Here is a 22,943-nt window from a genome sequence, read left to right on the forward strand (position 1 = left end):
GATGATTAATTACACTTACCTTGGAAGGCTTCCACTGCTAGACATTAGAATCAAACTGAGAAAGAGGAATCCCACAAAAGCAGCCAGAACTATCCAAAATATTATAACAATTGAATCTGAAAGATAAGTGGAAACTGCTGTTACCTCATGCAACACAAGAAGAAAAATACAAAATTATAGAAAGCATTGAGGCTTACATTTATTGTATTTCAGCTTGCTCTCATCCACAATCACAGGATCAAGATAATCATAATAGTATTCCCATTCATAGGGAACAGCGCTGGTCGAGTTCTCCATTACAGCCATCATCTCATTTTGGTGGTGAAGTAGTGCTGTCTCATTCCATAAAAGTTAGCAGGGAAAAACGAAAATGAAAAAAAAAAATCACTTGTTTCCAACATCTGCAGAAACCTTTTGTGTATGCGACTTGTGTATTTCAGCAAGACTAAAGAAATCTCCCCCTACAGTTCTTACCCGCACGTATGTTTGTCGGTTCGACTCCGGCTGTTTTTGCCGTCTGTCAGTTGCGCTGACTGTATTTGAGCAGATGAATGCAATGTGCGGGTTTGGCCGGATGAGTGCATGATAGAGTACAGTAAATGGGGCACAAGAAAATGACCAATGAAAATACCTGATGTTGTGTTCGGGTGCTCTGTTTGCTATTAAGGAGTAACTCTGATAAAACGCATCATTACGCATGATCTTATTATAGAACATTTTTATTATTACGAGTGTATTTTTTTAATATAAGATTTGCTGGATCTTTGGTGGCAATTTTCAAATGTCATGGGACTACACACTCCGGTACACTAGAGGGCGTCCGTGTGCTTACAGCGCAAACTTCAAGGTGCGCTGTTGAAGCTTCAGTGTTTTCTAAACTTTGGAGTTTAGAAAATGACACCATGGCAGCGGCAGATGTGTGTGCAGGTTTGTTTCTCTCGGTTGTCGTCTGGTGCAGAGCGAGACAGTTACAGGACAAACGAACCGAGGCTCGACGAAAGAAGGGCCGCCTGCAGCTGCACTAAGCTCGGCGACTGCGCCTCAAGAAACTCCACGAAACATGGATGCTGAGAGAAAAAGTCTGCAGAGAAAGTCGACAGCATCGTCTCCTTGCTCATGACAAATGGATGAAAGCGGTGAGAGCCTCTCCATAATAGATCTGTGGGTGGGAGTCTGTAGTCGCATCCTAGTCACATACAGTGCCATGATGTTAGATAATAATAAAATAAATAAATAGATAGATTAATAAAATTATAACCACTAATAGTAATAATAATAATAGTAATAATAATAATAAGGTAAAGAAATATCTAAAAAACATGTTTTGTTGCTTTTGCTTCATACAATAATTCTCTTTGTAATATTATCCATATTATGATTAACAATAGATTTTAATTATTTCCCTTCACTAATTGCCAGTACAACAGGCTCTTCTGTGTTCAGGGCATCACTCTGTACTTTCCTGTGTATGTCCTGTGCTAATTACTCGCTTGTCTTTCCATTCCAATCAGATAACACATCACTTCTTGACAGACTGTATGCAACAAAGACCCAAAGTGTGGTTCTATTCTCGGACCAGCGACTGGTGGGAGAATACAGCTACTTTGACAGATGATCAGTGGCTGCAGCAAGAGAGACTTTCTCCTATCTCTGCACGACATTGAACCCACGGCTGAAGAGGCAGGACACCACTTATCGCCTCTGCATCCCCCTACAGAAGAGAGTAGCTTTGGCTCTCTATAAATTGGCTAACCCCTGTGACTACAAAACTATGGCAGATCTGTTCTCTGTGGGGTGGCGTCTGTTTGCCGCTGTGTCCATGAGTTCTGTAGAGCAGTCATTGAAGTACTTAAACCACTGCTTATTGTGGTACCAAATGACTCTGAGCTAATTAAAATGGCAGGTTTTTTCTACCACACATATGGGATTCCTCAGTGTATTGGTGTACTAGACAGTATGCACATTACAATCATCAAACCAGCACACTATCAGTCTGAGCAACCTCATAGAGAAGGTTATCTTGCTGTCTTACTACAAGCAGTTATGGACAGCCAAGGCATGGTCTGGGATCTGACTATGAGTTGTGGGCAGCTCATACATGGGTGAACGATTCCAGTAAAAAGTCATGGGCATGTGAGGATTTCCCCATTAGGATGCTCAACATCTGTAGAACGGACAGCGGTCACTTTGTTCTTGGCAATGCAGGGTATCCTTCCCAACACTGGCTTCTGAAACTGTACACCACCACAAGCTGGCTTACTGCAGAACAAGAGCTGTTTAATACTCTGATTAGTCAAGCGCTCAGTGTAGCCCAGCATTCGTTTGAGAGGCTGAGGGGTAGTTGGAGGAGCTTGACCAAACGAAATGACTGCAATGTGGAGATTGTCAAGAACTTGGTAGAGACATGCTGTGTGCTTCATAATCTTTGTGAGAAAAACAAGGATACGTTCCTTTCAGAATAGATCAGTTGTAAACCACTTCAGACCAGTAATAGAAATCCTCCAAGGAATAGTGAGACAGACTTGTTGCTTGCTGAATGATGAACAGTCATCTCCTCTCTGTTTTATTCCCCACTATTGCTGTCACCACCTGTGGCCAGACTTTCATATCTTTAGTTGTTAGTTTATATTTTATTTATTTACATGTTTGGGTTGATCAAAGACTTGTGTTGCAAATTCACAATGAACTACTTAAAACTTTTATTCAGATATAACTTTCTCCATTCATTAGGTTATAAAACAATATTAAATGACTTATAAAAACAGTCACTTTGACAATTTCACATTGGCAAAACTCCAACAAGAAAACCAAAAACTAGTTTGAGGCAATTAACAGCTGTGGGCTGTGCATTGACTGACTAATTTGTAGAATGAATTAGTATACAAGCTGATGATCACAGGTAAGTAAATGCTGTTACAGAGATACAATACATTTAAATAATGTTTTTGTTTTATTTCTCAAAAAGAGAACATATATCTTTAGCGATGTTCAGAATAAAAAGTAAGTGACTAAATATCATCAGTCCATTGATACTGTTCTGTAGTGGGATCTGTAGAATGTGTTTGTGGTTACGAAGTAAATAAAAATGAATTCATCAAAAGCCATTAAAAATGTGTCATTAGTAAAACAGCCTAAGGCAATGAACGTCCTTACAAAGCAGCAGGGTCCTTTGCAATAAGCTTTGCAATTTGTATTAAGCTGGAGGTTAGCAGCTCGCTGTCCTTGCTTCGAGCCTCCATCTCCTCACGTCTCAGCCTCTCCTCCCTTTCTGCTTCCTGTCGGCGTAAAGCCAGCTCCTGCTGCATCTCCTCACGCCTCAGCTTTGCTTCCCTCTCCCACTCTTTCCTCCTCAGCTCCTGCTCCTTCTCCAACCACTGACTGTTGTCATAGCACTGACAAAACTCTTTTGTAGCGTCACTGTAAGTCCCCCGTTTATATCTGTCTGAAAGGACAGAGTAGTTGTTAAAAATCTGCATTGTTTCTTTTTTATTTGATAAAATAAAGTTTCCATGCTTTGTAGCAGGGTATCATTTTTATGGTCAAACCCCTCTGTGAACCTGATGAAAATATTGAGTTTACATGAAAACCAACATTTGACTCTTTTTAGTGTGACACTTTGCAGCTTGATTTGACTGGACAATTCAGTGATGCAGCTGTGGTTTCTATAGAGCCCAACAAGGGTTTAATGCTTCTGTATCTGTATCAAAGTAAAAACTGCATATACGTAGTATTCACTTTTGTTATAAACAAATGGGGGCACTACCGAGACACGAGGGGAGCCCAGTAAGGCGAGACTAGTGTTTGCCTTACCAGATCTGACCCTATGAAATCCAGGCTAATTACCCCTTCGAATGGCAGAGGTCCCACTGCTCTCTGTGGAGAGGGATGTGCCTGTTATATTGGGACATAAATATATTTGGATAAAATAAATAGAAACAGTTGACAGTATACAGCAACGCCACAGAGATTTTGTGAAATATCTCAAAGCAAATCCATGTGTTCACTGAAAAGGGTTGTGAAACTGGTGACCTTTGGTAATCAAGAAACGGCAAAAAGGAGGCGATCGATTACCATAACTTTGAAACGACAATTTCCTACAGTAGTGAATGCAGCACTACCCCCTGACGTCACACGCCGACGTACGCGCAGACTCGCACGGGGTGGAACGGCGAAGCTAGTAGCAATTCCTAGCATAGCAGAGCTTTGGATAGCAATGTAACTACATCGATGTACAAATTGAATATTTCAGCGTTTCTGGCTGTTATGTTGTCAGTATAACACTACACATGGTTGTGATTGGATAGAGTAACGAAATATACACGTCCGTCAACCCGGCTTTAAGTGCAACAAACCATTATGGATGCAGTTAACGCGTTCAACATGGAGGTAAAGTTTGCTCGTGTTTTATCCCACTCTAAAGAGCTAGACCCGAATGCTAACGTTAATGCTAACTAATCTCAGTTTGTTTACTTTAGCTAATTTGTATCATAGCGAACAGTAGCTATATTCAACAGTTGAACTGATTATTTTTTGGGGGGAGGGAGCATGTTAGTTCGATTGAACGTGGTCGCTTCAAACGTGAACTTCGGTTTGATTGGATTTGTTAGCCACTAGCTTAAGTCGGGTTCAGCGTTTGAACGTTAGTCTTGCGAGGCCTGTAATTTCAGTGCTTAGCTCTCTGTTAACTTTCGCCACTAAGACCACGATGAATAGTCAAGAGAAACATACTGGCTTACAACAGCGTCTTGAGCCTTATACCCTACTCCTGTAAAATTAGTTTGTTTAATTCAGTTCTATTTATATAGCGCCTTACACAATCAAAATTGTTTCAAAGCGCTTTACAGAGACTCAGAGCCCGACCCCAGAGCAAGCACCGAAGGCGATAGTGGCAAGGAAAAACTCCCTTTTAACAGGAAGAAACCTTGAGCAGAACCTAAAATTAGTTTGTTATGTGTTACGCTATCAGTTTTCCAAACAAAGCTGGCGTTAACGTTATCTTTGAGTCGTTAGTTAACCTTAGTCCTGCTGCCAGTTCATGTTTGTTGTTGAGGAAGTTCCGTGTAGTCCGTCGTTATTGACTACAACAACACCAGCATGAGTTAGTTTAGCATAGCATTTGTTAAATACATGTCAGTTAGCACCTGAGGATTATGTCGTCTTGCATTGCTGTGTTCCTTGAGTGTGTGGGTGTGTGGTGGGACATCTTGCATGGAACATGGAGCATTTTAAGTGTCACATTTAAGTATGTGCTATCTTAACCTCCGTGATACTTTCAAAGACAACCACCACGTATGAATTAAAATACTTAACATTCGTTCAAAGCCAGTGACCTTTCACAAATGATTTCTATTTCTTGCACGTGTTTGTAGAAATTGAGTCCTGTATATTTGGGATCCCAGCCAGAGCAAAAATATTTGTGTGTATGTATGTATGTTGGTGAGCCTAAGATATTCAGCAAACATTGTCAATGAGTTACTTTCATAGATATAAACCTGTTCTTCTCAATCATATGTGCTTGAATAACTTCTCAACTTTTCACAAGCTAAGGAAGGAACAGAAATCCTTCCTTAGCTTGTGAAAAGTTGACAAAATTATTTTAAGTTTTATTTTCTGTGGATCAAACATGTTGAAACTTCAGTAAATAAAACATAGAAAACCCAGATCTTGGGGGAATAGAAACAGTCTGTATTTACCCATGTGAAGCAGACTTTGGATTTGTGGGCCGATGAAAAACAACACATACAGTGTGTTATCACATGGAAAACTCTTGTTTAAACCATCTGTTTCTGAATTGCATTAAGGAAGTATTTGCTGTTACTGAATTTTCTGCTGTTTAGCAAAGAGATGGATGTATAGTGCTGTAGTTTAGTTTTAGTGGTGTCTGTGTTATCTATTTTTATAAAACAGCATGTTTTCCAGTGTTTCATTATACCACTGTTTTTTCTTTGAAAATAAACTGGTATTTTGTTTTTCAAAACCCATCAGTTGTTCTCCATGATTGACATGAAGCCTCCAATATCCCGTGCTAAAATGATGTCTGTAACAAAATCAGCCATCAAAGCTATCAAGGTAAAGTGAATACTGTATGAGTTTTATTATCATTAAGGAGTGTCTAATGCAAGTGTGTATTTCCTAGGCCCTTCAATTTAGTTGTTTTACAATGAAACTGTCATTATCCCCAAAAACATTATGACTTGTGACATGACCCATTATGAGTTTTGAAATATAGGGTAAAGAACTGAATAAGAGAGTTAGAATTTCCATAATTTGTCCTAGATATTGCTATTTATCATCGTGCAGAAATCAAAAGCTGTTTCTGTAGATGGATAATTATAACCTCAAGGAATACTACAACTTTAAATAAAAAATTTAAAATCAAATGCTCTCCTCTGGTAGTGTGGATTGTTGGATGCTAAAGTTAGTTCTCTGTACTGGGGATACCAATATTTCTCTGGCTTCAACTGACTGAGATATGAGATATCCACTTTGCATTTAGCTTAACTGTGTTAGGTAATGTCTTAAACCTTTGAAAGAACCTTTATTCTTCATGGCATAGTGTTAGAATGCAGATTTGTTACAAAGCTGTTTACTGTCTTGCAGACCCATCTTTCTTTTGGGATGTCATATGTCCAAAGACATCATCAAACTGAACATAACTGGTTGAACATGATGTTTGAGTGGTCTAAATGGACTGAAACATTTTGAAGAACTTGTAAATTAATTGTTTTTATCTGATTTTATTTCCGATGAAAACCTAGCTTATAATTTAAAAATGGCAGGTTAACCTTTCATTTGATGCCAGACAATATGATGCATATTTGACTGATTACAGAAATAATGTAGTAAATGAGAATTTTATTATAAAAAATGTTGGTGGTTAAATGTATAAGTGTTGGTGGTAAAATGGTTATACCTGGCTGATTAAAGTATTATCTAGTATGCTGTGACTGATTTTTTTAATATAATTTTGTCTTTCTTTAGCTTTACAAACATGTTGTCCAGATTGTTGAAAAGTTCATCAAGAAGGTATGTACTACACAGCATCTTATTGTACATTATATTAAACATTTTAGTTTATTTTACAAATTGAGTTCGTCGTGGGACAATATGAATGAATTGTCATTGTTTTGTTGTGTTTTTTTGTTTCCCTCAGTGCAAGCCAGAATTAAAAGTCCCTGGTTTGTATGTGGTTGATTCCATCGTTCGACAGTCACGCCATCAGTTTGGTGTTGACAAGGATGTATTTGGACCCAGATTCTTGAAGAACTTCACAGATACCTTTCAAAATCTTTACTGCTGCCCAGAGGACGATAAGGTATCTATGTTTGTACTTTTAGTCTTTTATATAATTATAATGAAAAATGATAAGAAATATCTCATGAGTAGGATTGTTTTGTTTTTTGTTTTTTTCCACTAGAGCAAAATTGTCCGAGTCCTGAACCTGTGGCAGAAGAATGGTGTGTTCGACATGGATATCATTCAGCCTCTGATGGATATGGCTAATGGAGCCATTGTAGCTCCACCCGCACTTGAAGGTAGAGAAATGAATCTACTTATCTTTGGGCAACACTATCATGTGTGAGTGCACAGTGCACTAAATGTTACCTGAGAGTACAGGAAAGTGAGGCTGTAATTTATCCACTGTTAGATGAACTGCATGCAATTGCACATGTTAATCTTTTCCTTGTATCTGAACAGTTCCTGCTGAGCCCCAACCAGAGGTGCAGCCTCCCATCACTAGTGCCTCCGCTGTGCCTGCTGTGTCCCAGCTACCCAGTGCCGATGCCTTAGCTGCTGTGGCACAGCTTTTTCAGTCCCCCCATGGTCAGGAGGTAAGAAGTAAACTAGTTTATTTGTATATTTAGTATAGCAGCTTTCATAGAACAAAAGTTAGTCCCAAAAGTAAAATGGTTAAAGACAACAAGAGTTGTAAAGGAAGTAAACAGTAAACAACAAACAGTAAAAAAGGGGTAACACAAGGACATTCTACTAATATCGTACACTTGCATTACTGGATCATGGCAGTTAAAGAATTGTTTAAATTCTTAATGACCCCTCCCACTACTCCTTCAGCTGCAAAGGATGCTCCAGAACTTCCAGCAGGCAGAGAAAACCCTGGCAGCCACTATTGCAAACAACTTACCAGACCCTCCCCAGATGCCTGTGGCCCAGCTCAACCCGTATAGTGCGCACACAGAAAAGAAAAGCTCTTTAGCTGAGGTAATTGTGCAGCTCAGTGTGACAACCTAACCTGCTGTGAACATATAAAAATGAATTTTCATTTGCTTTTCCTATTTACTTCACTGTATAATTTATATATTTCCACAGAAACTCCTTGATCGTTTTGACTATGATGATGAACCTGAAGATATACCTCCTAAAGAACTGAATACCCAGTCACAGTGAGTTTCATAAAATTCATTTATCCATTTATTGTGTATTCTTTTCATGTACTTATTTAAGTTTGTTCAATTGTGCATCCTATACTGAATCCAGTATACATATTTTACTATGTCCTTTTAAGGCTGAGTGGCTCAGCCAGCATTCACAACTCAAAGGTTGTGGATCTGGAATCCCCAAATGAATACAGATGTTATTAACCTTATCTGTACTTTTCTTGCCACATGTCAAAATGTCTGCTGTGAAAAAGGTTTACAATTATTATTGTTTTAATGTTGTTTGTTTGTTTGTAACGCGTTTTTCATGTATTTGTAGGTTTGTAATACCCAAACTCACTGTTTATTTATTTTATCATGACAGATGCATTCCTGAAAATGTGTATAACCAGTTTCCTGGACAGATGCTCAACACAGAGAATGCTCATCCACATATGATGGGACATGGCGGTATAGAGGTATCCAGTTATAACTGCTTATAACTCTCAAATATAGCAACTCTCTCATATATTTCCAGCATGCTGTTCACAAATCGTTTAAAACAAATGAAGCTGATCTTTTCACTCTCTGTCCTATGAGTCTTAAATTGATTAATTTTTATTTTTTGATTATATAAAGACTCAGCTGTGTGGACCTGCAAGCTTCATTTAGAATGTACTGTGGTTACAGTGTTTTTTTTTGTTTTTTTTTAACCTTTCTTTTGTGGCTGTCTCTTTGTCATCCTGCAGCACGGTGGAGGAATGAGTCTTGGTGAACATCATATGATGCCAGATGGATACCATTCCATTAATGAGGCTTTCTCACAACCACGGGTAAGTCTTCAAACCCAATTTATTTTAATCTGATTGAATGTCTCTCCTGTTAGAGTAAGACTTTGTGCTTAATTGTCACTGCATTTTCATTTGAGTGTTAACTTTTTTCCATAAGTTACTTTTTCTTATTAGTTCAGCTGAAGCGAGACAGTGCCGGGGGTTCTTTAATTGACAGACAGGAAAGTTTCTCTGTTGTGCCACATTTAAATTTGAGACCCATTGTGTGAACTCTTTAAATTGGATCTTGGAACCCTCTGCTCATTCATTTGGGGGAAAATAAAATTGTCATGTCATCATTGTAATAGGGGAATTCAAGAGAAGATGCAAATGTGAGGCGGGAGGGTAGACACAGAGGCTATGGCAGGAGATCAAGATCCAGGTCTGGCTCCAGGTAAGAGGCTGTGTTTATCATAGATAGCTGTGCAGAAGATATCATTTAAATGTTTTCAAATACAGTCTAGTTTTTCTAGAAGCATGTTATACTTCCCAAAGCCTATTTTGTGACTGCTGTTTAGAAATCACAGAAAGCATGGAGCAATTTCTGCAGGGCAGGCAATGATACTCTCAGCTGCTGCCATGTTGCCATACTCAGCAAATGGTGAAAAGGATAACTTATTTTTCATTGCTTGGTGACACCATGCTCAGCTGACTTTTTTTTTGTGTGTCTCAGATCTCCCAGGAGAAGAAGATCAAGATCTTCGTCCCGCTCAAGAAGGCCTAGACATCGACGCTCTCATTCTCGCTCCAGAGAACGGCGCTGGAGATCTCGCTCTCGTTCTCAAGACAGGAGTGAAAGAGAGAAGGACAGAGAGCGCAGACAGAAAGGTCTTCCCAGCATAAAGAGCCAGACACTCAGTGGTATGTGCTGCAACAGAAACAAACATATGAATGTCACTTGTATAATCGTGTTGACAGGAGCCACTTTGTAACATTGCTGTGTATCTACTTGAAACAAACATTCAGTTAGCTTTATGATTATTGTTTTTTGAGAAATCATTAAAGTCATTATTCTGTTAAAATAAGTTACCAAAGCTACCAGAAGCCAAAGTGATTGTTATAATTAACCTGCATTTATATTTAAACAGATGAAACAATTTTTCTTGATCTATTTTTTTTTTCTTAAAGTTTGCAGCACTACACTTTGGGTTGGACAACTGGACAAGAAAACTCAGCAGTCCGACGTGATGTCCCTTTTGGAAGAGTTTGGCCAGATCGAGTCCATCAATGTAAGTTTGAATAGTTTGCATCAAAGTCTATGATTCAAAGCTGATATTGTCATGTATTTCACTATTTCTTTTTGCTCTGTGTGTTCAGATGATTCCTCCGAGGGGTTGTGCCTATATTGTTATGGTTCACAGACAAGATGCCTATACAGCTTTGAACAAGCTCAGTAGGGGGTCATACAAAGTTAATCAGAAACCAGTTAAGGTACATGTTTTCTTGTATATATTGCTTTTACATGCAATTCTATGCTGTTCTGTATAACCTTAATTTGTTTGATGACTTGATGATATACCTAATATCATTCTTGCTTAGATTGCTTGGGCTTTGAACAAAGGCATAAAATCAGCGCACAAAAAGTTCTGGGATGTGGAGCGGGGAGTTACCTACATCCCCTGGAGCAAAGTCAAAGTTGAGGAGTTGGAGAGCTTTTGCGAAGGGGGTATGCTGGACACAGAGACTCTAAATCCAGGTAAACACTTAGCCATTCCTTTAGCATGACCAAGATTCACCTGCAGCATACAGTTTTCCTTATGTTGACATTACATTTTCCATTCTGCACAGAGTGGAATCATGCCAAGGACCTAAATAAAAAGGCAGTCGTAAATGGAGCATTGGAAAGTGTACCAGCAGATGGAACAGTCACTGCTCACATTCAGGTAATGCTAATACAGTCTTTAAACACCTTCTTTTTAATATTACAAGTTCTGCTATTTTGTTGGTTTAATGACTTTGGTGTTGGAGGCATACATCACAATCTTGCTTGTGGAGGCGTAAGGAAAATAAATTGTTGCATATGAGTAGTGGAGCTTATCTGAACCACCCTCTCATCTTCTCTTCACAAAAAAATACTATCCACTGCAAGTTTAAATTTAGTGAAATTACATAAATGAATAACTAAATCTTTGAAATCAAATCAGAAATTTTGTTATAGTTCTAATGCAGTACGGTGTTAGAGAAAAATAAGCAGTAAAGACTCTTTCAGTGAGAAATACTCTGCTAATCAAGGCACATGTCATCTTTACTTACCTGGCTTTAGAAAACTTTTATCAGGATTTGTCATTTATCATGGGCACAGGAAATACCTTGTCCTGATTGGCTGAAATGTGTCTGAAAATGTTTTTACTGGGACACTTGAAACCTATTTCCGGTTAACAGTGAAATCTACAGTAAATCAAGAAAACTATAGTAACATTAGTGATGCTTTTGCTATGCTATTGTTGGAATTCACTAAAGGTTAAACCAGCTGACATTTGAAGCAAAGATACCAGCCAAAATAGATGTTAAGAAAATGGATGACGATTTTCTGTTTCAGCTGTGATAGAAACATGGTGTCAGAGTAAGTAAATACTTGACAAATTGCAGTCAAAGAATAGAAATTAACCATTGCTTATATTTGGGTTTGTGTGTATGTGGGAGTGTTCTGGGGCTTTTTAGCTCCACGTATCACAACTACACAAGAGAACTGACAAATCCATGTGACACTGATTGAAGAGGCAGGCAATGGTTTGGAAATTGTTTGTGTAAAGGTTAATTGTTTGTGTTCTATTCAATACCTTGACTGCTGATGAAACAGAAATATCAAGATACTTATTTTGATTATAATATAGACAATATAGACAAATTCATTCTGTTGCAGATATCAGTGTTACCCCACAGAGAAATGTGAACAAAAGTGCTTAATTGTCACCCTTCAATACTCAAACTTAAAAGTTAGGGCTTTGAAAAACTTGATTTTCTAAGCAAGTTTGGGAGCACGCAGTTCTTGTCATTGTGTAGTCTTGACTTGGCCTTGAACTCTGAGCCCAACTATTTTGAAACTTCCTCAAGAAGGTCAGGCAGCCTGTATTGGGTACGTGTCACAGCTGCCCAGACCTGTGCTTTTAGAGATATGATAGCATTTTGGAGTTCTGAATTAAACTGTGTTATGAAAAGAGAAATCTTAATGTTTCTGTCTTTAATTAATCTCAGGTTATTTACTCTGTAATAGGAACTGTCACCATGCCACTCACATCTTTCGGTTGTTTCAGAATCACCAAATAAGCAGACAAATCTAATTTGGTGAGTTTTATCCACTTTGCCACAGTTCAGATAAGCTCCTCTGCTGATTAGCATTGAATTCAACAATGCTTACTCATCCATTTCTCCTTTTCTTTGCAAAATATTTGCATCTTCACTCAGTAACCTTGTATTGTGCAGTTAAACTTATTCAAATAAAGTGGGCAATACAAAAACTTTAATTACTGTTGTATGTGTAGAGGGAAGCAAGTTTGTTCCTCTTTTTCTGTTTTCAGGAACTAAGTTCTATTATCCAGTGTCTGGGTTGGCAAAGTTATCACTAACTGTGTATGAAATGTTTTGACATATAATTATATAATTCCAAAAACCTTTCCTAACCATCCACCAGTGGTTGACAACAAAACAATAAACGACAACAAAAATATTTAAAGGAGTGCAAGGAGATGGATCAGATTCTTGGTGATCTGTTTTGTTTGCAATGGGTGTGAACCCTGAACTCCATACAATATGAATGAATATACAAACTGAATGTGAGCTTGCACTAACTCGAATGAAGCAACAGAGTAAATGGGGAAAAATAGTATTTGTGATAGCTCAGTTCAAAGTCCTCCACTGACCACAGGCTGAATAAATCCACAAACTACCTTAAATAAAACATGATTCAGCTGGACTCTGTGCAATGTACCATATTTAGCAGGCCTGCTAAACCGAGCACATGACTTCGAAGAAAAGTTGCATTACATGTGATGAGGTCGAGAGTACCTGACTGTAAGGCTGCTGTTGGGACTTAAAGGTCCGATTGGGAGGAAGAGTGTCACAGTGGGAGACAAGGTAAGCCGACAGCACTGTTAATAACTTAAGCTAAATGTGGCGCAAAACTAACTAAGGAAGAAACTCCACAGTCCCGGCGTAATCTTAGGTACCTACAAATCTCAGATATTCATTTGTGTGTTTACCCAATTCCTATAAATCCCAGATTTTGGGATTTGTTACTAAATTATTCTTACTATACTACTATAATACCTATAAAATCATTTTTCATTCTTGTCTTTAAGTCAGATCTTAGGCAAGTGAGTGAGAAACGACTGTTTCTTTGTCACATTGGAAAACAAAAGTAAGAGATACTGGCTGTAGTTGGCCAGACATATTTGTAACGTTTTAAACATTTGCAGTAGTTTGCCAGCTTAGGATACGATTAGGACCAGGCCTAGTGCTATTTTTGAAAAATGTTTACATAGGTATGGAAAAAATTCTGAACATGCGGCGCCCTGTGTTTCTCACACTGATGCCACGGTGCCTTTGGACTGAAATTTTTATACAATGGTGTTAAACTGAAAGGAGCTGCCAACTTTGAACTTTATTCAAAATTTTAATTAAGCATTTGAAATTACTTATGATTTTTCCAGTAATGAATAATACCAAATGTTTATAGCCAACAGATCTTTGTTACACTTACTGCAGTGCTTTCATCACAGTGCCATGCAAGATACAACTTCAGGACAGTTAATGAGCAGAGATATTTCATGTCTTTATACGTCCTCATGTTTGCTCATAGTTGAGCATCATACAGTCAAAATGGGCTTGAACTTTAGTTATTGTGAAAATGAAACTTTGCGGTGTAATCTCACCCGGGCCTCTACTTTTGAATATTGCATCTCCGGCACTGAAGCAAAAGAGAAAAGAAAGTTATCACACATGCAAGTTGTTTCCCATGGGGGGATAAAAAATCAGCAAAAAATAGCCAGCAACATGACACCAGTAAACTGCACACTGCACCTTCGTATGTACCAACTGAGCCATTCTGTGGTCACTTGATACCAAAGAATATAAAATTGACTTGGAAGCTAAAAATCAGTCAGTCAAGATTTGTTTCAAGGAAGTACTTGTGTGTTGTTGTTTTAAGACAGTTTTAAAAATTGTCTTAAAACAGCACCATCAGGTGCACAAACTGCTGTTTGTGTGGGTCACATCAGACCAGCCACCAATATACACCTTTGGGGAGTGTCCCTTAAGAAAGATGAGATGATTTCACTGGTTTTGATGTTGGTATGCAGTTTTCTCTTTTACATGTGACGTGGCAGCAAAAAGCTGCCATATTTTTTTGTCAGCCTTTCCTCTGGGAAAACAGATTATGCGATTGGATCAAAGACGTGGCCTTTGAGAAGTTGCAGACTAACCACTGCAAATACGTAACCCTTTGCCAAATTCGCCCTTTTGGATGAAAGACTTGGCACCCAAGTGAGTCATGTAGATCTGGAGTTTCTTTAATTCCATAGTTACCTCTGCATGTCGATGTTTGGTCACCTGCCTCTGCGCTATAACATTATCCTCTACAAAGCATTGAAGGCAGCTATCTTTAGCTTTGTTTGGCTCAGCGACACTGTTTGTTGGGACTGCATTGTTTCACATGCATCAGAACACCCACAGCTATTGTTTTCTATGTATCTACATAATTCCACACACCAGCAATGTCTTGGTCCACATGTACATGTCAGGATATGTCGCTGTCCTTTTTCCAACATCAGTGCGCGTCAACTTTCCAGAAAAGCTGCAGTTTCATCACATTTGCTCCCTGGATCAGCACATTCCAACTTCTGTATTTTGAGTGGCTTTTCTGTCTGTTATGGCATTTCTGGTGTGGTACAGGTGTCAAATGACACGTCAACTAAGGTGACTTGGCCAGGGTGTGTTGCGCTAAAAGGATGGAGTTTCACTGTCGGCCATCTACAGCAGAGAGGAGGAGAGAAGTGGTCAAGGACGAAAGTGTGTCAAGACACATGACTAAGCAGCACCAGGTGAACATGCAGTCAGATTGTTGAGGCAATGTCTGCTCAACACAGTGGGGTTGACAGAGCTTGAGCCATTTGCTTTTTTTTTTTAGCCTCGCAAGGTACCCGCAGTAGACTTTTAAAGAAAAAAAAAGAGACAACAAAACAAACAGCAGGTATCTTTTCCCGTATTCCATATTTTCACTTCATCAAACAGCTCCATTTGCATGTTCAAATTGTAAACCTTTCTTCTCAGATGTATTCCCCTGGACCCCCTACCATGTTTGCCAACTCTCTCACTCCTGCAATCTTGGCTCTAATACTCTTGTACTGTTTGAATATGATTGGGTCTGATGTTAAAGCTCACTTATATGTGACCAAGGATGTTTGCATCACTGCGTGCGCATTTGTTAGTGTATTCATCAATTTTCCTTAGATAAATAACCAAACAGATGCTGAGTCCAAAAAATTGCAGACACTTTTATAAGGACTACTGGATGCTTTCAGATATTTCAAATTTTTTCACTGGAAGCCCAAACTGGCAATTCATCAGGTACAGGAGTTTCAAGATATTGACAATGAAGCATTCTACAGTGTTCTGACTCCTATATAGCCAAACAGACAACATCACAGGATATTTCCAGTGCTCTTTTCTTTTTAGAAATAATTTAACTCTTTTGGGAGCCTTTTTGCGCAGTTTTATAATCATTATTTAAAAAAATATTAAAAACAAATTAAAACTCAAAACACAGGCAACAGTCAGCAACAAACTACTAAATCAAGTAGCATTGCAAATGTATAATGCAATGCAATGCAATGCAAAAAAAAAATAGGAGAAAGGCACTAAGGTACTCAGACAAAGGAGGAGGGAGCTATAAGATGTCAAAAAGCGTTGCAATTCAGTGTTCTGCATGGCATTAAGTGCCTGTTACAGTTCTGTAACTGTATAAATTAGTCTCTTGTAGACATTTCTCACATGGACATTTAGCTATTTTGTACTTTCATATTTGTATAAAAAAAATTACAGGACATATAATTTGATCTGTAAAAGCCTTATATCTTCACAATATTAAATAATATATGTTTTACATTAAACATATCAGTTTTTAAAAGACAGACTGTCCATTTATAAATTAAACGTATGAGAATTATGAGAAATTGCAAAGTCAGTTGCAACCCATGTCCTTTTGATGCCTGTGATTCAAGTTTTTTTCAAACATTTTCTAAACATTTAAAATGACTCATAACTTAGATACAATTTTATGTTTCAACTTAAACTATCCTATACTATATTAGTAATTAGTAATTACATGTTGGTCAGGTTGACTTTTGGATTGGAGTTTTTTTTCAGCTTGTTGTTAGAATAGAGAAACAGTATTTGAGAACATGCACTAAAGACAGGAGAGGTAAAGTGGAATGATCAGATTCAGGTGCCCCCCCCCCCCCCCCCCCCCCTTTTTAAAACCACATTTTTATGCATCATATTCCACATGTAGACTCGACAGGTCTGACTCTTGGCCCTCTGGAGCATTCTTACATGTACTGATTAGGTTCAGGCAGCTCAGTCATTAACAGATTATATTGTAAAATCTGAGCAGTCTTCTCCTTTCAGTTGTTTTCATGTTTACAAGGAAAGAGGGGAATTCTTCAGTTACATCAAGTAATACAACAGTGGTCTATGTCCAGGTGTGGAGAACATCAGACTCACATGAGTCCTCACAAAGGTGAGTGCTATAGAAATGGTTTTTGGATTTCTGCTCTTGGATACTGTGGAAGGGTTGAAAGGTAATGAAGGGCTCATTCATAATGAACTGGACCTCTGAATTTTTTTTTTTTTTTTTTAACTCATGAATAATCTATGCTATGCGATCTCAATGCCAGGTGCCTCATTACTGTCTTTTCACGTCTTATAAGTAGCAGGTATAAACAAAGAACAAAGGAATTAAATTGACGAGTGAAAGCACTGAGTTGATACCCATCAGAGTCATGATCAAAGATCCAGTGCCCAGCTGCTTGGCTCGTGGGGTTTCCTCTGTGGAATTAACCTGCAGGAAAAATGAAGCAGCTGTTATCTCTAGTTTCTGCTGATGGAATAAAACACCTGGGTAAGAGCAGACCCCTCGGTTTCTGCCCCTGAGTACTGACTGTGAGTACAAGGCTTCTTGTTCTTTCTTTCAGTTGTGTCTTTGTAGGTGTTGGACTGCATGAAAGGTTATGCCCATAGAAAAATGATATTTAATGTTAGGTGCTTTTGATCTGTCATAGTGTCCTTTTTGATTGACTTCTTGGCTGCATGTAGTTAAATGTTGATAATCTCTATATAACCATGGTTTTAAATCATGTAGTGCAAAGTTTGTTTTTGCTTTTAGGTGAACAGTGAATTGGATCCATTTCACATCCCTTAAGTTTCTGTGGTTGTTTATTAAAAAACAAGAAAAAAAGAATTCTCCTTTTAAAGCCGTTGAAGGTAGCTTTAGAAAAATGCGAAAAAGAAAAGCTTAAGGCCACTTAGCATTTGAAAATTTCCAACTTTGGTGCCCCCCAATGGCAGTGTCAAAAGTGACATTGCGGCATTGTGTACGTAACTGTCCAGGGCTGATAAGGTATTTCAGCAAAGAACAAATAATAAGTGTAAAAACTGGGTGATTGAGTATTTCTATATTCTTGAGTGAGCACAACAGTCAAATCTAGTAAACTTATTTATCTGCAATGCCCAACAGTGTTTCTTCAGGCTACTTATAGCGTCGTATTCATCAGAGGGAAAAACAGCTTTGCAATCTCTTAACCATTGAGATTGCAAAGCTTGAGCTATCAGAACTGGTTGACTTACTAACTTGAGTTTGGCTCCTGGTGAATGAAGCAACTAACCACCGCTGCCAAACCCTGGAGCCAGTATAGAAGTGCCTTTACCTGCAGTTCTTCTAATGGCCACTAGATGTTGTTTCCAGAGGGAAAAAGTCATTGATATAATGTAAGTCTCCAAATTCTCTCTTGAAACACAGTTACAATTGTTTGTCTGTGCTTGGTTTATTTATTTTTTTTGTTTTTTTCCCTTTTCACACTTGATGTGGGACAAAACTACATTGTGACAATGTATAGGGGTAGAATATTTGTTTGAATACATGTCCGCATGACAGGCCAGGAAGTAGACATGCCTCCCTGCAGAGCGCAGCCCTGACTGGGTATCAGAATTCAGGTGCAGTAGTATTTTTGAATAGCTTTTTATAGAGCCCAGATTTTCTTCTCAGAGCAGTCGATGTATTAAAAGTAGTCAAGATGGGAATTGCTTTCTACCAAATATTACAGAAAGGATTCTGAATATCATCTTCAGTAGCTTTAATGTGTATCGTTGATTAGTGATGAGGTTGTGAATCATCTGTGCAGTGATGGTTTTTATCATCTCACCCCACAATATATGATTAAGATTAGCTGGAACAGAATTAGGCGTTTTCCCTAAGGTGCAATTTGACTTTTAGACATGAGACAAATCTGTTGCTTCTGCTCATTTTTGCACACATAAATTAATAAGAGTATTTTGTGTATTTGTTGTCCTGATGTTTTGCAGTGAGAGGTCAGACAGGCACAGCATGTTGAAGGGTAATGCTGCATTCTGTGTCAGTAACAGGATTTATAGGTGAACTTGCTTTTTAGCCACAAATGTCATTTGTGTTAATGATAGATTTAAGGTTGTAGGTTGAATTTGTGACTTATTATTTCAGTCTGAGGAAAATAAATTAAAATGTAATGAGCATTTTGAATTAAGTGAATCCAGCAAAAGTCTCACATAAATGATTAGATTTTATGTCTCACTTTTTATACCTCTTTTCAATTTGAATTACCAAAGTGCAGTTATGCAGTAAATGGTGCAGCACATGTAGCATGATGAATATGTTTCTTATTTTTATTAATTTACCTGCTGTATTCTGGTTTATAGATTTTATTATTTATTAACAATGTATATATTGGATTCTATTTTATGTACCCATAAATATTCTCATTTTACAATTTAATATTTTTAATAAAGTCATTGTCAGAGGTGTCTTATAATCATCTTGGGCAAAGATGCCTGGGAAGAAAATGACTTTTGCTTGGATATACACGTAGTTAAATCATTTATAAAAGGAAGTAATTGGTATCCCTGTGCAATGTAGCTTGTAAAGTGTTTGTGTGTGGCCGTTCAATGACCTTATGAGATAGGAAAATCCTTGACCTCTGTCACAGAGCCATAGCTTCTGTCCATTGTTCACTTGTTGTTCAGCAGCATATCTTAATATATGTAAATACATTTCTATTTAAATGAGTAGATGTTTGGTGGCAGCGTGGCAATATTATTGTGTTCGTGCATGTTTGTTTTCATCTCCTAGTCAATGAACTCTGTACCTTGTCAGGAATTTAACACTGACACAACCAGGTCTCCACCTTTACCTTGACTTTAAAGAGAAGTCATTGTGTTGGCTGTAACTCTGAAATTACAGTATGCTTGTAGGGACAAGAAACTTAAATTAACAGTTTGACTGTTTGGGTGTATTATAGAAAATAAGTGAATTGTTCAACATTGTTAGGGTGGTGATTTGCATCCTCTTTTAAGTTTTTAGTGTCTGTTCCCTCAGCAGTCACCAACAGCTCCAACAATGAAAACTCTAAACTCCCCACTTACAGTTTGACTCCATAATGGCAAACGTCCTGCCATATAGGGTGTCTGCTTTTTGTGGTTGTAGTGTTTACAAAGTACTTAGTCTCTACACATTAGTAGTATTTGATGTGGACATGTGCACAAAATTAAAGCGATGTTTAACACAACTACAACTGTGACCTCAGTTTGTCTGTGGTGGTTATACCCTTTGTCTTAGATACATACAGTCGTGAGCTGAAAAAATAACCTGTGGTTTTCAAGAAAGGAGAACAGCAGTTCCCTGAATACTCACATAAATGTATTTATGTGAGTATTTTATATATATATATATATATGTGTGTGTGTGTGTGTGTGTGTGTGTGTGTGTGTATGTATATGTATATGTATGTGCATGTGGTGTGTGTGTGTTCTGAGCCTGGTGTTGTGATGTTGGGTCAAAAATTGCAGTCAGTGTATGCAAGGGGTAAGTACAGAAGCAGTCACATGTTGATTTAATTAGGATACATGATGACTTGAAAGCTATAAAACAGTATAGAACCTGAAGTTCTTCCCTTCGAGTTATTTCAGCATGGACCGCCTTTATATTAAATGGAATATGCTATCCTGAATCAGAAGGAGAAGCACCTTTGACTCTGATGCATTAGGTGATGCATAAATATCATCTAATCATTCTGTGTCACAAAGTTGGACAGCGTAAACATCCTAATTTTAAAGTATGAATGTCCACAAACTAGGGTAAGCTGAATTCCAGCTGAACTGCTCCATGTTCTGTTTCCCCAAAGTGTTTAAAGGTGTAATATAGTCAGAAGTAAAAGTCATGTTACCTGACCACAGAATGTAGCAGATTATATAAAAAAATAAAGACTGTTTTACCTTACGAAGCTTGCAGATAATGTTAGGAGTGTGTTTGCCTCCATTTTAGATCTGAGCACTTCCTCCATCACACACCTGTGTATCTTTTTTGGAATTCTTGATGATGAACATTATGCATGTTTTGGTTTGGTTTTTGTGTGTTTATAAGTTGACTGGCTGGCTCTGGAGTGTGATAATGAATAATCATACTGTCTTCTGAGGACTCCTGGGGAAACTTTCAGAAGTGCTGTACAAAAATACTCATCCAGACTTTTTTTCTCCTTCTTCAAACGTGACAAAAATAAATACGAATGAGATTCTTCTTCATGGTGTGAAGTCTGAAGATGTTAATTACAGTTTCTTCTTTCAGTTCACTGTTTCGGGAGGGGTTTCAGTTTGATTTATTTTAATCTTAATTGGGATGCTATTGTGCGTCTTTGTCTTCCAGGTGCCAGTAGTTCAACAGGCAGCGGCCATCGGAAGTCCACCTGCTTTTCCTGGCCCCATCATGTTGTCCCCTACAGCCATGCCTCCAGGAGGAGCTCCATTCATCCCCGCTGAGTTTGACCCAACAAAATTGGCACCAGGTAAGACATTTATATCAAAGAAAACATTGAAGTGTTTTCTGTCTGAATCTAAAGAAGATAGAAGAAGATGGTTATTAAAAGTTCTCTTGGAACTTAATAATCTGAACAGAGCTACGCTGAAATGTTGTCATTGATCATATCATGGCTTTATGTTACTTCTATAAATGTCTGCTCTCTGTGTTTTTTGTTTGTTTTTTTGTGCTGCACAATACTTACTTTCTGACCGGGCATCCTAAAACCTTATCCTTTTTTGCAGTTGGAAGTGTAAATCCTCCAGAGGAGTCCACCAAGGATTCTCAAAGAGACAAAGGCACACCCTCAGATGCAGGCGGTGACAGCCAGCTGGGCTCTCCTTCAGCATCGGTGATGACCATGCCAGGCCCAGCAGTCATACAGGGACCCAGACCTGGTATGCCACCTCTGCAGCCTCCTCCTGGCATGCCAAATCCTCATCTGCCTCCTTTCCTCTCACCTTCAAATATGCCACACATGCCCCCGCAAATGATGCCCGGAGGACCCATGTTTCCACCTGACAGGTTCAGAATGCCCATGCCCTTCCCTCCTCATGGCCCTCCTTTCCATCGACATCCCTCTATGGGACCAGAGGACATAGATGACAGGGAAGGGAGGCATTTCCGAAATGGGAGGCCAGGGTTCGGGTGCCCACCTTTCCCCAGAGGAAGGTGGTAGAGGTTGGCCTGAACCTGCAGGGTGATGATACTGAACCACTGTGATAGATACTAAAACACATCTGGTTCATATGCCTGGTTCTGGTTCTGGTACTGGTGTGAACACTTGGGGATGCAGAAGCTTGTGTTCAGACTTTATTTTACACCACCAGATGTTCAAATTAACAATGAAAAACAAGACAGGGTTTTCTGAATGTGGTCCATTCTCCTTTGAGTTCAACAGAAAAGAGACTTTGCTGTAAATACTTTATGTGCTTGTAGCTGTTTACTATCTTTTTTGTATATTTGAAGTTGTGTAGTTAATGCTCAAGTCTGTAATCTTGATAGTGGGAGGTTTAAAAAAAAAGGCAGTCTGTATTTTTGATCTTATTCCCTCACTCCTCCCTGGAGTTTTTGTGTATGGAACAAGACTGTAAAAATCTATAATTCATACCTTTTTGGTATTTTGTTTTTAGTAAAATTCCTTTGTATCACACTGATATTTACTTCTTCACCTGAGAAGCTGGATTTCATTTGAAGCAGAAGAGGGTTTCATGTCCTGCCAGTAGAGGGTAGAGTAATGCCTGTTACCATGGCCAACCTCTGTTGTACATTAAGATCACACGTTATAGGACCCTGTGCAGTGAATATTAAAAAGAGGGACAACCACTTTGATTTGATTTGAGGTGTTTTGTGTGGATCAGACATTTTTAACCTCTCTGTAAGAAAACAGAATGGAGTTTATAAATTGTTCTGCTTGAGAGGTTATTGTCAGTTTTATAATATCACTCAGCATAAAGAGTTTTCAGGCAGCTTCTGTGGAACATAGAGTTCTTCAGAATTAGTAAAATCTGTAAATTTCCTGTCTCATATTAAACATGCCCATGATTTCCCAGGTTTTATTTATGGGATGTTGATGGGGATTCATTTTGTTTTTGATTGTTTAAATGAAGTTCAGTCTGTATCACATTTCTTGTCCAATTTATT

The 22,943-nt window shown here is 38.3% G+C and overlaps 1 protein-coding gene across 2 annotated transcripts; it reads left to right on the forward strand.

Annotated features, from left to right (window-relative positions):
- The first annotated feature begins 4,160 nt into the window (after nucleotides 1–4,160).
- Nucleotides 4,161–22,895, forward strand: LOC121187714 (SR-related and CTD-associated factor 4-like). Of its 2 annotated transcripts, XR_005894617.1 has the most exons (19): nucleotides 4,161–4,386; nucleotides 5,986–6,069; nucleotides 6,982–7,026; nucleotides 7,154–7,315; nucleotides 7,418–7,535; nucleotides 7,699–7,832; nucleotides 8,074–8,220; nucleotides 8,329–8,402; nucleotides 8,761–8,854; nucleotides 9,125–9,208; nucleotides 9,514–9,599; nucleotides 9,879–10,066; nucleotides 10,334–10,434; nucleotides 10,523–10,636; nucleotides 10,745–10,901; nucleotides 10,994–11,088; nucleotides 21,150–21,288; nucleotides 21,545–22,642; nucleotides 22,788–22,895. XR_005894617.1 is itself a non-coding variant. In XM_041047098.1 (18 exons), the coding sequence occupies exons 1-18, from the start codon at nucleotides 4,357–4,359 to the stop codon at nucleotides 21,976–21,978; spliced, it is 2,286 nt and encodes a 761-aa protein (XP_040903032.1). In that variant the 5' UTR covers nucleotides 4,161–4,356; the 3' UTR covers nucleotides 21,979–22,869. The 2 variants fall into 2 exon arrangements, 1 of the variants encoding a protein (XP_040903032.1); XM_041047098.1 differs by having other exon boundaries at nucleotides 21,545–22,869.
- Nucleotides 22,896–22,943: the final 48 nt, after the last annotated feature.

The sequence above is a fragment of the Toxotes jaculatrix genome, chromosome 9, assembly GCF_017976425.1.
Source record: "Toxotes jaculatrix isolate fToxJac2 chromosome 9, fToxJac2.pri, whole genome shotgun sequence".
NCBI lineage: Eukaryota > Metazoa > Chordata > Actinopteri > Toxotidae > Toxotes > Toxotes jaculatrix.

Excerpts from the sequence above, each read along its gene's own strand:
- LOC121187714 (XM_041047098.1), top strand. The coding sequence starts at position 4,357 with ATGGATGCAGTTAACGCGTTCAACATGGAG. Across the intron at positions 8,403-8,760 it reads GAACTGAATACCCAGTCACA|ATGCATTCCTGAAAATGTGT; the intron begins GTGAGTTTCATA and ends TTATCATGACAG. Across the intron at positions 10,902-10,993 it reads CACAGAGACTCTAAATCCAG|AGTGGAATCATGCCAAGGAC; the intron begins GTAAACACTTAG and ends CATTCTGCACAG.